Below are 16,497 nucleotides of genomic sequence, written 5' to 3'. Positions count from 1 at the left end.
GTCGAAAAACTTTCCCAATAGAATATTGCAGAAAGCATGCACCAGTACTGAATGGAAAGCATATTTATCCCCAATAAAAATAGAGAAGAATTGCTCCAAGAATTACAGGTAGGATTTTAAACTAAACCATTCGAATCATTCCTTAATCGAAAGAATACCCCGATTCCAAAATGTAATCGTTAGCCTTAAATGTATTTTTCGAAAAAACTAAGTATAAAGAGTTAAACATCACACATCTGTCATTTTGAACAAAGTTTATACATTATCAATACACCTGGTCTTATTAAAACAGAGAAAAAAAATCATAAGAAAACAGGTTAAATTTTTTACAAACAAAAAAGAAAAACAAGTCGCGTAAGGCGAAAATACATTTAGTCAAGTAGCTGTCGAACTCACAGAATGAAACTGAACGCAATTCAATGTACTCGTAGCATCGTCAGTCCACTGCTCACGGCAAAGGCAGTGACATTGACAAGAAGAGCGGGGTAGTAGTTGCGCTGAGAATGATAGTAAACTTTTCTGTACCTCTCTTCGTTTTAACTTTCTGAGCGTGTTTTTAATCCAAACATATCATATCTATATGTTTTTGGAATCAGGAACCGACAAGGAATAAGGTGAAAGTGTTTTTAAATTGATTTCGGCAAATTAATTTTGATAATAATTTTTATATATTTAATTTTCAGAGCTTGTTTTTAATCCAAATATAACATATTTATATGTTTTCGGAATCAGCAAATGATGGAGAATAAGATGAACGTAAATTTGGATCGTTTTATACAAAAAATATTTTTTTTACAATTTTCAGATTTTTAATGACCAAAGTCATTAATTAATTTTTAAGCCACCAAGCTGAAATGCAATACCGAAGTCCGGGCTTCGTCGAAGATAACTTGACCAAAATTTCAACCAATTTGGTTGAAAAATGAGGGCGTGACAGTGCCGCCTCAACTTTCACGAAAAGCCGGATATGACGTCATCAAAGACATTTATCAAAAAAATGAAAAAAACGTATGGGGATATCATACCCAGGAACTCTCATGTCAAATTTCATAAAGATCGGTCCAGTAGTTTAGTCTGAATCGCTCTACACACACACACACACAGACACGCACATACACCACGACCCTCGTCTCGATTCCCCCCTCTACGTTAAAACATTTAGTCAAAACTTGACTAAATGTAAAAAAAAGAAGCTTCAATGCCATTGCACTTTTGTCCATTATCTCAAACAGAGAGCGTTACTACTTTTGAACAAAAGTATATAGATTGATATCAGGTAAATTTGTCACTTGACCCTCAACCTACTAATTTGGACCGCCAAGCGCCTAACTGAAGTAGTAAGCGAGTCCCCAGAACTGAAAGCTTGCAATCTAAATTCAGCACAAGTGATGCGGCAATAGTCACAGATGTAACCAGAACCAAAAACTAGCCAATCTAAGTCCCAGAACCACTGGAAGGAGTTAAACAAACTTCAGGCAAGAAAGTTCTGTTTGCACCTGTACCAGACAGAACCGTAAAAAAGCTCAACCCTTTACTCAGCAAAATAATGTTCACGGCAAATTGCCCCGGGCAGGAGCCTGGCGACTGAACTAAAGAGACAAGGAACCCAGTTCTACGTGTCATGCGAGAGATGAATCAGAACAAAAATACTACAGGAGAATAAAATGCCAGCATTCCAACCAGGATCAGTACAGAAACAGCCCGACATTGGGAAGTGTCAGTGTGTTGGACTCATGCTGCCCACCTGGTGACCCCAGCAGAAGGTCATCTGTGCTGAAGGTCACCTTCTTGACCGGTCTCTTGACCAGACCCGTGTCCTTGAGTTCACGCACCTCGGGGGTGCTGGTCACTCTCCCTCCCGCGCCGTGAGCTGTAGGTGTGTGGACATTGTGTCATTTCCAGGTTGTCCTTGGATTAGTGTCTTAAGTGTACAGTTACGACTATCACGTGCAACCATCTCCTCTTAGTCTATGCTTAGGTGTTAAATTATTTGTTTTGTTGTTGATTTTCTCCCTATATATATATATATCTTTTGCTGGTTTATTTTGGATGAATGCGCCTCTGACGCAGTAAGCAAAGCTAGCTGCGCAGTTTACTTTCCGTGTTCTCCTTGTTTAATCGAGTGTCCGATGTGTAATTCTGCTTCAGCTCAAATGCCTTGTACATCAAAAACTGCGTTAGACAAACCTGCATGTATGTGAATGTGCGACTCCTTGTGTGTGTGTGCGTGTGCGACATACAAGTAGTTATTTTATTTTTCAGCTATTGTTATCAAGCAATCGCTCCACTTTCGCACTAATCTGGATGCGTTTCCATGTTTGGATATCGGTAGCAGTATGTATGCAGTGTGAGTGTGTGAGTGTGTGTGTGAGTGTGTGTGTGTGTGTCCGTGCGCACGCATTCAAGGGCTTAATAACTTGCTTGTAGTCCTTAAACTCTTTCTTCCATGCAACCAATAGACGATGTTCGGTTTTTATGAGTCGTGAAAGAGTAAATAGCCTACCCTGATTTTTTAAGGACAAACAAATTCACACGTGTTCCTCTCCACGTGATTGAAACACACCCATCGCTAGTCCAAGAAAAAGCAAGGGTATTCACCCTTTCACAACCCCTATAAACCCAACAGAGTTATTTTCAGAATTCTTCTATTTAGCAATAATAATTTGAAATGTATCTATATCAGCTGCAGCCAGTATTTTGATCGGTAGCCTACTGACAGAAACTTAGAGGCAAAGTAATGTGCTGTTACCAGTAATACAAATGTACGAGGTGGAAAAGTAAATGGAACAGATATCATCATGCGCTATTGTAGAAACAAAATATTTTTTTGTTAAAGATGTATATATGTCTGGAATCAAGTTATGTCCTGTGAGATTTTAAGTGCAGTTCGGTGTTACGTCGTATTTGCTTTCTATTAAATGTAAGCATGCAAGAAATATAAGTAAAGCCCGGCTGTTCTTGAACAGCAGTAAAAGCACAGAGCTCCACAAGTCGACGCAATATTTATCAAAGGTGTCAGCTAAAAGAGAAACGAATGCTGTCCTTTATCTCTCATAGCTTGCACAACAGCATGAAAACAAGATGAACACTCTAGATCGCCAAGAAAATACCATCGCTGATGACAGTTAATTTCGCAGCATGCACAAACTAAGCATTGAATGCGTTCCCCCTACATCAAGCAGTTTCGAGTCTGTGTAAGTATTACGTATGGCAAGCGCAGTTAAACGCAAAAATCGAAATCTTTGGCAAGCCTTCGTGGCCGATTTCTTTATGTTGAAAAACCAAACCTGTGTGAAACATGTTATTCCAGAGGAATCTACCACATCGCATCGCTAACAAGACGCTTCTCCAAACAACTAGAGGTGCGAAATTCTGCCTACCAGCGTGCGTGTGCTTATCAATGCTGCCACTCCAAACCACATCAAAATGCGGTCATGAAGACCGAATAACTGCAAAACCACAGCTCAGAAGTTCTACGGTTAACAAGCATGGCATTATTTACCTGCATAGACTTCATCGTGTTTCTACAGTGCTACAACCTCTATGGTAACGCTACCTGCTACTCACTCTCAGCACTTCACACGACTGCTCTATGAACAGCCCACCTCAAAGAAGCAAAGAGTAGGACGATAAACATTTCTCTCTCTCTCTCAGCACTAGCTAGCTACAGTAGAATGACCACCCCACAAGACCCGCTCTACCAGCAGGGGTCAGCGGGCCGGTAGGTATCAAGGGAAGGGCAAGGCGGAGGGTCAGTTTACCTTCATTGTCCTCCGGCGCGAGCTGTCCCTTGGCGATCATGTCCTCCACCACGTTCATAGTGGACTCCACCACGCCCTGGCTGGTCTTCTCGTCGTACTGACCAGTGCGGACTGTGGTCTGTACAGGTGTCTTGCCGCTCAGGTCCACGCCGCCACTGCTGCCGTTCATGTCCCAGTCGTGCTGGTACGACACGGGGGTAGGGGAAGGACTCGCTCTTTCCTCCTTCACCGAGGTGTGTTCTCTAATGTCTTTGACGTCTCCGGACTCGGTCGGGACTCTGGTGGTAGTATCGGTGGTCATAGCTCCCTGTGTGACGACCGTTCCGTCGTCCATGACCTGCTCCTTCTTTGCCATCTTGGCGGTACGCTTCTGCTCCATCTCCTCTTCGTAGTCAGAGTCCACGCCCGCCACGAAGGCCGACTCTGTGCCCGGGATCACCTCCTCGATCTCATAGTCCTCTTCTATCTTGCCGTGCTCTTCGTCGAAAGATTCGTGGTGCATCTTGATGAGGTGGACCATGCGGTTCATCACCACGTGTTTTTTTACCTTGGTACCGTCCGGAAGCGTCTGCTCGATCTCTTCGTGATCCTGGATCAGTTTGGGCGGCTGATCGTACATTTCCAGAACCTCTTGCCTGCTCGACCCGGGCACCTGTTCGTCCGCCTCGTACATCTCTTCCTCGCCCGACTGAGAATGCAAGGCGCGCTTGACGTGCTTTATCTTGTGGTGGGACACCCTGCGTGTGTGGTGGACTGTCCCGTCAGGCAGGACCTCGTCCTCCTCCTTCACGTCCATGGTGTCTCTCTCAGGGCCCTCGCTGGTCACCTCCTCCATGTCGCCTCGGCTGGGACTCGATCGAAATTGTCGAGACGTCACTTTTTTCCCGTCAGGCAGCGTCTCTTCCACGACACTCTGCCCGGCAGGGACTGAGGAATCGAAAACTGCAAGGAAGAGACAGAAGGGAGGCATGAGGGCAAGGGGGAACGGAGATACTCTCGACCTGGCTCCTCATCTTCTGTCACTGCTGAAGAAGGCGTGCACTGCCTGCCCGAGAACGACCCAGTCTTTCTTCTACCACTACTTCAAGAAAACCGTTAGCACGGCCACCATACCACAATCCCACACACAGCACACAAATTGAAGACTGTGTTAGCGAGTATACATATAAAGATTAGCAGGAGGGTAGGAAAGTTAGCATCCTCTGTCTACGTGAGTGTTAAGAATTTGTTTTATCCTGCACCAGGACCAGGTAAAGTTAAAGCCCACAGAAAAGATTAGTGAGAAAAGAGTATACCGCAAAGCGTTAAATACACACCGCAGATGACCAGTGTGTAATAGATTGGATAAAAGTCAGCTGACTATTGTTGAGATAAAAGCAAAGGAGCTATTTTTTTGCATGCAAATTTCTGTCATCACCAAAATGTTCCAGCTTGTCTTGCTAGCTATGAGTACTGACATACTTCATGTCTACGCTCCTTTCACCCTCGCATGCAATTCTCTCTATATGACAAGATGAAGACTAACTAGCAGTAGCACTATTTTTTCCCACTATGAATCGTAGGATACTACTTTCGTTTTTGATAGATTAGAAGTACAAAACTAGTTTGACCAGACAGACTCAACGCACCATACTACGTTATTTTCACAAACACGCCAATCCAAACTTTAGCCAAGAATAGCAAGCAGAGTGAAAGACCGGGGAAAAAGCATGAGAGCATCTTCTGACACCTTGTTCAAAGGAACCGAGTCAAGATTTTGACGGCACATGGACGCACTTCGCTTTTATGTTGTAAAGAATCAGTCAATGTTTGGTGTGTGTGGTTGTATGATGCATGTCTGAGGATAGTAACTGTTAGCGAAGGAGTTGTTAATGACGTTCACTGAACGGCAGTGCCAGAATGGCGAGGTTTCTGGAAACAATCCCATTATTTAACTGTGAATGATAGTATTTTACAAAATCTCCAATGAAAAGGAAGATTTTGTCACAGTTTTCTACCTAATTGGCTTTGTTTAAACCAACACTTCTTTTAAGTTCGGCATTTAACGCTTCCGGTGGATAATCCTAACACAAAACGTGTTCTGATAAGTATGCTTATCCCACAAGAAGGTAAGGCAAAGTGTCGCAATCAACTCATACTAAGTCTTAAACAGTGGTTTGCAGGAATTTTAACCATTAACATTCCACCAAGACTTATAGATCTTTGCATTTCCCCACGTATCTTTTCGGTTTCAATCTAAGGAGTCGGATGTGTGTTTATTGTGTGATCTGAGGCCATACGATGGTGTGATGCAGCAGAGAGAACCTTGTCTTTTATCGCAAATCTGTGACTACTCGTATACAGGTATTCTATAACATACTCTTCTACATTGTGAAGCCTTTATCTCAGTGCTGGATACATAACAAGCATTGTGTACATCCCATTCTCAGTATTGTGTTGTGCTCATTCAAAAGCAGACAGCGTGAATTTATGACAAAAAATTGGGTGTATGTGATGGGTGCTTTGCTTCAGCTGAAAACATTCTGGGAACAATAAACATGAAAATAAAGAAGGGACTGAGCCACAAATAACAGTGAAATTTATTTAAAAACTTGTGAAAAAAAGTAAGCATTATTAAAAATTAGAAAACACATAGAAAGCTGTTGATTCACAGCAAACTTTTTGTTACCAAAATACACAAAGGAAGAAAATAAAATCACATCACGCACATCTGAAGACAGAACAATTACTAAACATAATTAAAGAAAATCAAGGATCATATCCAACTAGTTCTTTCCTTTCTCTACGTTAAATCCTAAACCTCTCAACCATGTTCTCTAAGAAATGGGAATTCGCTAATCAGCTCAATATAGCAGAGGCTATCTTGTTCTTACTGATTTTTTGTGCAGTCTTACATCTTCTTCCTTTTGACATCGTTTCATCGTGATTCTTCCTCTACGAAACTAGTAATGTTTGTTATTAAGTCAAACCGAATGTGAAGATATTTTTCCTTCCTCCTTCTTTTCGCGAATTAAGGCCTTTAACCCAACACACACGAAGAATAGGAATGTGTTCTGCGTATAAAGCGTCTTCTATGAGAGATGCCTATGAGTATACAACTAAAAGCAACTTGGTATCCGAAAAAAATATTAACATTTTCTTGTTTGGTATCCGATAAAATTATTAACATTTTCTGGTTAACATGCTTAACATTTACTAATTTCTTGTCACTTCTTGCAACTAATCGGAGACAACAGCACAGAATACATACAGAATCTTTAAGTATCTGTTATCGTAAGTATCTTTTTATCAGTCAGCATTTATTCATCGCCGTTTACTTTCTATCTCTCCAGTGTCTCATTTGAGAATAGAACAAGTTATTTTTTTATCAAATTATTAAACGACCTGAAACTTTTGTACTTATGTGTAGGAGATGCAGAAGATGGCACTTTTTTTCCACTCCTAAAGTAGAATCAAAAGATACAAAAAATCTCTAATAAGAGATATAAGAATTGAACTTGTAATGTTCTGTTTCCATGGGAACAAAAAAGAATGCTGACAGTTTTGTAACCAAACAAAATGAAAACTATCTGCTAACAAAGTTTACTGACAACATCAAACTAACTAGCAAACATTGAAAGGCTTATTTGCCGTATTAAAATTAGTGACACTGCATGCAACATAAAATCAAAAACCATGCACACATAAAATCAAAATCATAACTTTTCCAAATTACGTTTTTCAGCGAGGTGTGAACATAAAATAAGCACCAGTGAATTAGGAGTTAACAGTGGTGAAGGCCAACAGAGATTACACACAACAGAATCTGGGAAAATAAGACACTGACATCAAATTAGTTAGCTTAGTAGTGATCTTGGACAAGACCGCCGCTTTGAAAGATGGACACCTTTGTAAAGAAACCATCTGGAGTAAACATGATGGAGCGAAGGCTATATACCGAATGAGACCAAACAAAACTGGTACAGAAAGGCCAGGACCACCTCAAATTCGCTTATATTGCAGTACCTTCTTGCGGCATCTCGCCAGGCAGACCTTGCTTCTCTTCTTCCTCCTCCTCCTCTTTTCCAGGGATGAGGAAGCCTTGTGGCGCTCGTGACGGCGAATAATCCTCCAAGGTGACTTTGAAACTGACTTCTCGCTCAGGGGTTTCCTCGCGCGACAATTTGTGACTGACAACAGCGACAGTTTCCTCTCGTCGGTCAACAAACTCCTCCTCTCCTAACTCCGCTCTCAGATCATACCCCCTATTTTCCAGATCTCTGTACTGCTCTTCTTCCATGTGGAAATCTTCCGGCAAGGTGGGCTCCGGAACCGGCGAGGGTTCCTCCTGATAGGATCCCTCTGACATGGGGCTCTGAATCTGGCTTGACAGGGTTCCCCCCTCTTCACGCTGCCCAGGGGGGTGGCTGTAGGCCACTTCTGAGCGTGCCGAGAGGATCTTGCTGTCCACATCGCTGGCATAGTGTGTGGCCTGCGCTCTCACTGAAAAGTGGATCATGGGGGAGCAAAAATCAGCAAGGCCAGGTCTTTCTCACATTAATGGGAGTACTGCCTGTTTAGACTCAATTCAGACCTGCTTCATGGCCCACATTTCAAGGACTATTGTTTATACTCACTTCAAATAACTACTGAGCATCTTAACCCTTCAAAGGGCTACAGTAACACACTCTAATCAAGTGCAGCCATGACAGTTTCCTCACATTAGCGCTACCATCTAACACTCATATCAATTGTGAACGCTCTATGGACTAACAATTACAACTCGCAACAGTATGAAAAGCTAAGCATAGACTACACCAGATATTTACAACAGTTTGGCAAATGGAAAGCGACGCCTACTGGCCGCTTACTGGGAAGCTTTACAACTAATTCTTAAGCATGCAGATGGACACTGAAGGCTTGTAAAAACAGAAAATTCTCAAAACAAGATAAAACCAAAATACAGTGATCTTGTTGTTTTAACACATACGGAAAGAGTTAGCCTATCATCTAACCTTTTGGTACTGCTGGAAAACTTCACTAGAAGTAATCATTGATCAACATCTATGCAACTATTTGACCTAACCTACAACTGATAAATGCAGCTAGCAACGGCAGAAGATTGCTTCGCTGAAGCAAAAAGCTTGTAGCAAATGCAACTGCAGTTAAGTTAAGACCGACATATGTGCTTATTACTTCGGCTTACAGATCTTCAAAAGCAGAAGCAGTGCATGATGTGCCGTTTGCAAGCGCAGTAAATAGCATATACAGCTTGCCAGGTACAGAAGAAATGTACCTCGTCTCCAAGAAATAAAAAGTTGATGACTGTACACTTTGAAAAAGTTATGTTCAAGCAGTATACATGAACACAAGGAGTATAAGAATATATAAGAGTATAAGTATATTGTTAAGAAAGCAAAGATAAGTTGTTCTATAAACAGTGCTAAATCTAAGGTATTAGTAGAATATTGTTTATTTTGAATGTCCTTTGGTGTCGGGAGTTGTTTGGTAACAGCGTCATACTTTGCCTCTAAGATACCATAGAATTATAACCATTAATCTCGCAATTTGGAACATGTGCACGCAGATGTATAACTCAAAGAAGTTTATTGATGATACAAAATGGGCTCCTAGGAGGTAATTATTTTAATTTTTTTTTTCCCCAACTTAAAATCCAACATTGAAAAATAAACACAGCAAGTACATAAAACAGAAATCTAGATACACTGCACATGAACAAATAAACGACACCTTTGTATTAAAATTACTGAAACTTTATTGGCAACACAATAAACCAAGGTAGAAAAAAGTACAGTGGCATGCCTTTACAGTTCACACTTGCATGCTTGTTAACAATGTTCCAAGTAATACAGAAAGAGCACATTAGCTGAACAAGAAAACAAAACAGAACTCAAAACTACTCACATCTGACAAAACCAGAAGTTGAACAGCTGTTGAAATGTATCCAGCACCGTGCATATTCTGAGACACTGCTGCTATTCCTATTTACTGCTTGAGTTTTGACCGAGGTGTAAGCTTTGCACTATTTCTACAGAAAATGTGTTTTTTTTTAACTCCAAGTGATTTAGGGGTTTATTAATTTTTGGATGGTGAATGTGTCCGGTTAGTCAAATAAATGTATCCCGCCCTAGCGCAGAAACGGATTTTAAGATAAGCGTCATGTCATGGGTCAAAATGTCACAGGACAAAGGTCAGAAGATATCTCTCTGTTAGTTTAGACTTCAGAACAGAAAAGGACACCCCAAGAAATAAGGCACAAATATGCAGACTGAAATTGAAGAGAGAAAAAGGAAAAAAGAAACCCAAAGCAAGCAGTGCGATGTAAATGTAAATGATTTTATTGCAAACCAAAATTCAATGAAAGGAAGCACTGATGTTCCAGGCTACAGCAGTGACAGAAGTAGCTGAGCTGTCCAACTGATGATGGCTTATAAACACAACCAAAATTGAAACACAACCAATTCACAATACAACAGAATCTTTGACCATCAAAACCCATTTGCTGGTTTTAAAGTCCACAACAGCAAAACAACGTTAATGAAAACTGAGTGAGCTAAAATTAAAAGAAGATTTTTCAACTGAATGAATGATAGTTTTTTTAATTGCATTTTAATACAGGCAAATCATTGTAACCAATTTGTTTCCAAAAAAGTGCGAAAAGATTTTTGAAATAAACAACCTAAACTGTTAACTGTTTTATCAGTGCAACTGTCATAAATAAAGCCAAAGAAATAAATCATTTTTAAGCAACAGAAAAAGAAGATGAAAAAGCTCATGCAAAAAGCTCATATACACTGAAACATGTAGAAAAATGACCAGTTGCAGTATAGATTCTGATTCTTTTTTGTTGTTGTCGCTGTTGGACTTGACCAGCACACAAGCTTTCAAAAGAAATCATACTTTAGCCACTAAGTTGACAAGGTCCCATGCCCAATTAAGAAGTATTTTTCTTAACCAAGGTGTGAACTCTTCAATTCAGTTAAGTAAAACGTAAAACATTAACAAAAACGTTGAAATCAAGCCAAAATGTGAAAAATATGTATGGCGTTTTCTGTCATTTGGTTTACAATTCTCTTTTGACAACTGTAAGTTTCATGCACTAAAACGAAATCATGAAACTGAATGATGAAAAGAGATGGCTATGAAAGTATGAAATCCTTGAAATGAAAAGATGACATGGTAGAGGTCAAATATTAAATATTTTCCTGACTGAAAAAAACCCCTTTGTGTAAGAATTAAAAAGAATGTGTCTCCAATGAGAATATGTACAAACCAAGAATAAATACACAGGAAAAATAGCCAGTTAAAGTGCTGAAAACAGACTACACAGACTAGCGGCACAAGAAGTAAATATATTTCAAAAGCTTAAAATTGCACACAAGGAAAAATGAGCGTTAAGCAGAATAAACAAATTGATCAACAAGAAAATGTAAGAAAAAGCTAACTGATTTAACTGTCATGTATATCTGCTGAACTACACGAGAAATAAATTTAAAAAAACTGAAACATGCAAAGATAAAATAAACTGCAGCATGAAAATTAAGTCATATATGAAATAACAACCTAAGTGCTTTAAACAAAATATTGAGCTAAAACTGTCAACAACGGCAGCCTTATTTAACAAGAACTACAAACTTAACAACTACAATACAACACAGAAATGCAATGCAATTTCTACTGTTTTTTCCCTTAAGTCCACACACCCTTGGGTCCTATCTTTTCTTTACAAATACTTTTGTAAATGTAGGTAGGATCTAGGACCTTAAAGATCAGTTCAACACATCTGACAACAGATTCCAAATGTAATTTACTTCAGGGATCAGCCCATGGACCATAATCCAATGGCATCATCTTTTCTTGAACACTACCACCACAGTCTCCTTAACTTCGTTTCGCTAACATCTCAAAATACTAGAGTTCCTGGATACATGTGAAATTCTCAGTACATGAAGACAGTGACAGGAGATGAAGAGATATCGATGTTGCACACTGAATGGATGGGCGAAGGGGGTGGACACTGAAATACATTTAAAAGTGGGGGCTGCTACACACCCTGGTCGGTGTAGTCAGTATCCGAAGCAAGGCGAGATGCTGCTTCTGCTGCGAAACTGGTACCTGTAGCTGCCGGTTCGCCTGCAAAACATAAAATTAATAGCATTAGTCACATGGATTCTTTCTTTATTTGGTGTTTAACGTCGTTTTCAACCACGAAGGTTATATCGCGACGGGGAAAGGGGGAGAGATGGGATAGAGCCACTTGTCAATTGTTTCTTGTTCACAAAAGCACTAATCAAAAATTTGCTCCAGGGGCTTGCAACGTAGTACAATATATTACCTTACTGGGAGAATGCAAGTTTCCAGTACAAAGGACTTAACATTTCTTACATACTGCTTGACTAAAATCTTTACAAAAATTGACTATATTCTACACAAGAAACACTTAACAAGGGTAAAAGGAGAAACAAAATCCGTTAGTCGCCTCTAATACGACATGCTGGGGAGCATCGGGTAAATGTCACATGGATTCCAGAAGGAATCTTGGTGCATGTCTTTTTTCCCTGATAGACACCTGCTCACTTTATTCTTAAAAAAATCGTTTATTCAAATCCTGACAACTACAAGACCTTCAGTGTTATAGTTACTGCTATCATGTTTTTTCTTCTTATAATTTAAGCAGCTTTCCTTAGTAAATAAAAGTGATACGTGATTTAGCTTTTGTCTGGTTTACTCACATGAACTGTCATATTAAAATAGTAAATTTCTTCATGAGATTACAGTTAAACATATCAAATAGTATATCTCTTCACTGGACTTTTACAACTATTTACTTTATAATCAGTATCTTGCACCTGCAAATGTCAATAACTATTGACAAACTGCATCACACTCACGCAACAATAAACATGTGTGCATTGGGTGGATTTGCTTGATAACAAACTGAAAAAAGTCAACCACTCAAGTGCAACCACATGGCCCATCTGGTTCCTTTGTTCCTGATTTACTAATACATGTACATTCAATTACTTGGGCAATAATGCGACCAACAAAAAAGACAAAGATGAAATCAAATCTGAAATTACAAGTGTTAATGTGAACATAAGTTTGTTATATATATCAATATGACAAATTGAACTCATCACTGAGTGATTGGGAGGGTGAAAAATGTACAAATGTTTGAATAAAAAACACACCAAGATCTGAAAAAAAAGTTCTTCGATCCTTTGTTGTTAATTGCAGCTTATGAAAAACTAAAGGAAAGAAACAGAAAATGGACAGAGTGGGAATAGAACAAGATTGAGAAGATGTCCACCAAGTGAACACAAAAAGTAACCTTGATTACTTTTACCACTCATGCAATTAGTTTTATATGAACAAATCAATCAGGATGAAAACAAAATGAGAGGACGAAGGGCGAATAGAAAGATCAGAGGAATGGTAATTAATGATTACAGTGCAAATTTCGTCTCACTGTGCATCCAACACAAATATTTACAATGGAAGGAACGGAGTGAAATACATCAAACAACACACACACACATGAACGCACGCACACACACGCACAGTGTGCAAAATCCTGTCCCTCAGTGCACAGAAATGCCACTGTCAGTGGCGTGTAAGAGATTTCAACCCAGAAAGGAAAAATGATGAAGAATGACAAAAAGACAGCAAGAAAAACCAAAAGCATTAATAGTTTCTAAGATTAACGAATGTGTCAGTTGACATCCTTCTGGAAGCAGACTAGTCCTCTCATATATAGACAGAAACTGTAAAAAGATAAAGTGCCAGGGTAACCGTGTAAAATGGTTAATGAGATGAAGAAAGAAACCTTTGTCTTGTGAAAACAGAAGCTGAAATTAAATCACAAAGATAATAAGGCACCACATAAAAAAGAGCTAAGAAAAAGAAAAATGAGTCGAAAGAGTAAAAACCAAAAAGTATGTGACACTGAAAGCCATAATCTTGGGATGTTTGAATCACGGCGTACAACAGAAAGTACCTTCGATGAGCTCAATGTTTTCAGAGGTGCCCTCGGGACCGATTCTAGTGATTTTCTTATACTTTTTCCATGTTTTGCCTCCGTCATCTGACGTTTGGAACGTCTCTACAACCTCTGTGAATTCTTCTGTTCTCTCCTCCTCGTATTCCTCTGTAAGCCGCATGCCAGACAGAAAGGGGCAGACAGCATGAAGCATGCATCCAACCAATAACACCATAAAATGCAGCATATATGTATGAACAAGCATGTACACCCTCAGTTGAGTTACATAGGATTTGACCGGTTCAGCAATGAAAATCCATGATCAGCAAATAAAAGAATGGCAATGATGAAAACCCAGTGAAAGTTCGTGAACTTGATGCTGCTTCACAAACCTGCATACATGAATGATGAAATGAAATGTTTGGAAGTATGCAAGCACTGCATTCAATAATCTGTCAATTCAAACCAGCAAATTGCTCGAGGTCCATTAACACCACACTTGTATGAAAGGGTGTAAGTCCTAGATTCCCTTCAAGCAACAATATCAGTAAGCTTGCATCTGGTTGTTTTTCTAGGTTTAGCTCTCTGGCCATACCCAAATCACACACTGCATTCAATATATAACATAAACACTTTAAAACATAGAGACATGTTATTACTGTCCCAGAATTTTTTTATTGACACATGCACGGGCATATTTAGCACAGCACATGTTGAAAATTTGAAGGGTTTACACAAACACAGGAATATATTGCAATGGGATGCAGCCGTCAGGCGAAGTAAAACAACAAGTGCATACACATCAGAACACACATATACGACAAACACACAATGAAACTGTAACCTATATACTGAACTCTCTAACATATACAGGGCAGAATCTTCTAGTCTTTTTTTCTTCAACTAACACTACTAACTCTTCCCAAGGAAAAGAAAACAAGCCAGTTGAAAACTAAGCTTATATGTTTCTGAACTCTTTTCAACTGACTAAGTCTAATGTCAAGGTCATGAAACTAAACAAGTCACTATAAACACAATATGGAAACATTAAGTCAGGGCAAACCCACTTTTTTAGACAGAATATTGAATAAATCAAAGTTACTCTACTTACAAATTTTAAACAAGGAATGTTGTCTGGAATGTCTTCACAATATATAAAAACACAACACACTTTGGAAAAGAAATGTACAACACTGCTCCTCTCCACAGAGTCTCCGAACACACTGACAGTTGGTGCCAACTTTTGGCAACATGTGCCCCGCACTAGCAGTAGCTCAACAGCCAGTGTGCGGGAGAGCAGAAAGGGGTAATGTGGGGGCATCTGTGAGCTGTATTTCACACAGGCACCACACTCTAAACTTCCTACACAACATTCCATCCCAGCCACACTGCTTTCAATGACAACTGAATGTCAGGTTGCAGCTAGCTACCAACTCCTATCAAAAACACTCTACCACAGACTTACTAAGACAAAAGAGCTTGTACGGACAAGCTCTTTGCTTAGACTAAGCTGTGAGAAGCATATTGGGGCTTTTGTTTTCTTCATGTAAATCTGTGCATACTTTCTGACAGATGAGAAAACAATTTCCCGGTAGATTTGTGTGTGTGGGAATACTTATGCTTTTCTGCTAAATGTGGATATAAGTCTATCCAATGTTTTTCTCTCATGTAGTTGTGTGTGCATATTTTGGTTGATGAGAAAACAGAAAAATGTGTGTGTGGAATACATGTACCTAGGTCTTCCCACAAAGTACATAATTGCTATGCATAAGGAATATTAGTTGTCATGATAACTGCATCTCAGTGAGCCTCCAAAGACACCTAGCTACAGAGAATTCCCTAAAAATTCACTATTAGAAACTAATATATTCCTCTGAAAGCATAAACACTGCTATTCTGTTTATTTAGTTTGCAAACAAGAACACATATCAAACAGTGTCAAAGAAGAACACATATCAAACAGTGTCAAAAAAGAATATTTTGAGACAACAGTAGGTTGGAGATGGCAAAGAAAAACGCAAACAGTAATACAACAAAACAAAAAACACTCAAACAAAACAAAACAAAAAATCACACAAAAACTAGCCAACACATAAGAAATGCAAACAATGATTGCAGCAATCCACACAATCCTATGTTCAACCACAACATCAGAGCAGTGATCAAAGATGTTCTGGTATCATCTGATGTCTAAAGAAAGAAAGGCAAGCAAACTGTGAGCTACACTTGTGCAACAAAGAAGAGTCAAGAGTTTGTGAAGACATCTGTACCTTCAGAATATTTTTCTGTCGGGCTTGGGGGAGGGGTATGTACTACTTCTTCGTCCTCGACGGTCCGGCGTTCTGCAAGAAGCACCAATCAGCATGCAATAATATTGTCAGGGACAGCACAGCAAAAGCCAAGCAAATAACCAAATCTCAATCAGCAAACAAACAAACAAAGAAACAAATAAACCAAACAAACATCACACCATACACACCAAACAAAGAAACAACAAGAAGAGCAAACGCTCGATCGAGTCACTTTCGCAGTTCTGAATATTATATGAGGCATCAGATGGACAGGAAGAAATTGCTATTCACAACACAATGAGTCACGTTCACATAAAATTTGAGCCCGGTCACTTTTATAGTTTCCGAGAAAAGCCCAACGTTAAGTTGTGTGTTGCCGAACAGAAAAGGCTAGTTATCTCCCTTGTTTTTCTGATAACGTTCGTAAAAGGCTACAGATGTAAATACTTTGATGTAAAGAATAATC

At 39.5% G+C, this 16,497-nt stretch overlaps 1 protein-coding gene across 1 annotated transcript in view; it reads right to left on the bottom strand.

The window, feature by feature from the left end:
- Positions 1-16,497, bottom strand: part of LOC138952780 (uncharacterized) — a 219,007-nt gene that overhangs the window by 46,928 nt on the left and 155,582 nt on the right. Inside the window, exons 65-70 of the mRNA XM_070324514.1 lie at positions 16,011-16,082; positions 13,759-13,908; positions 11,814-11,894; positions 7,767-8,243; positions 3,762-4,703; positions 1,745-1,870 (exon numbers count right to left, since the gene is read on the bottom strand). Of these exons, the coding sequence (XP_070180615.1) occupies positions 1,745-1,870; positions 3,762-4,703; positions 7,767-8,243; positions 11,814-11,894; positions 13,759-13,908; positions 16,011-16,082 (1,848 nt within the window). The remainder of the gene's footprint in view (positions 1-1,744; positions 1,871-3,761; positions 4,704-7,766; positions 8,244-11,813; positions 11,895-13,758; positions 13,909-16,010; positions 16,083-16,497) is intronic.

This window comes from Littorina saxatilis, linkage group LG2 (assembly GCF_037325665.1).
Source record: "Littorina saxatilis isolate snail1 linkage group LG2, US_GU_Lsax_2.0, whole genome shotgun sequence".
Taxonomy (NCBI): domain Eukaryota; kingdom Metazoa; phylum Mollusca; class Gastropoda; order Littorinimorpha; family Littorinidae; genus Littorina; species Littorina saxatilis.
The sequence above is the reverse complement of the archived record's forward strand: the minus strand, read 5'-3'. Positions and strand labels throughout refer to the sequence as shown.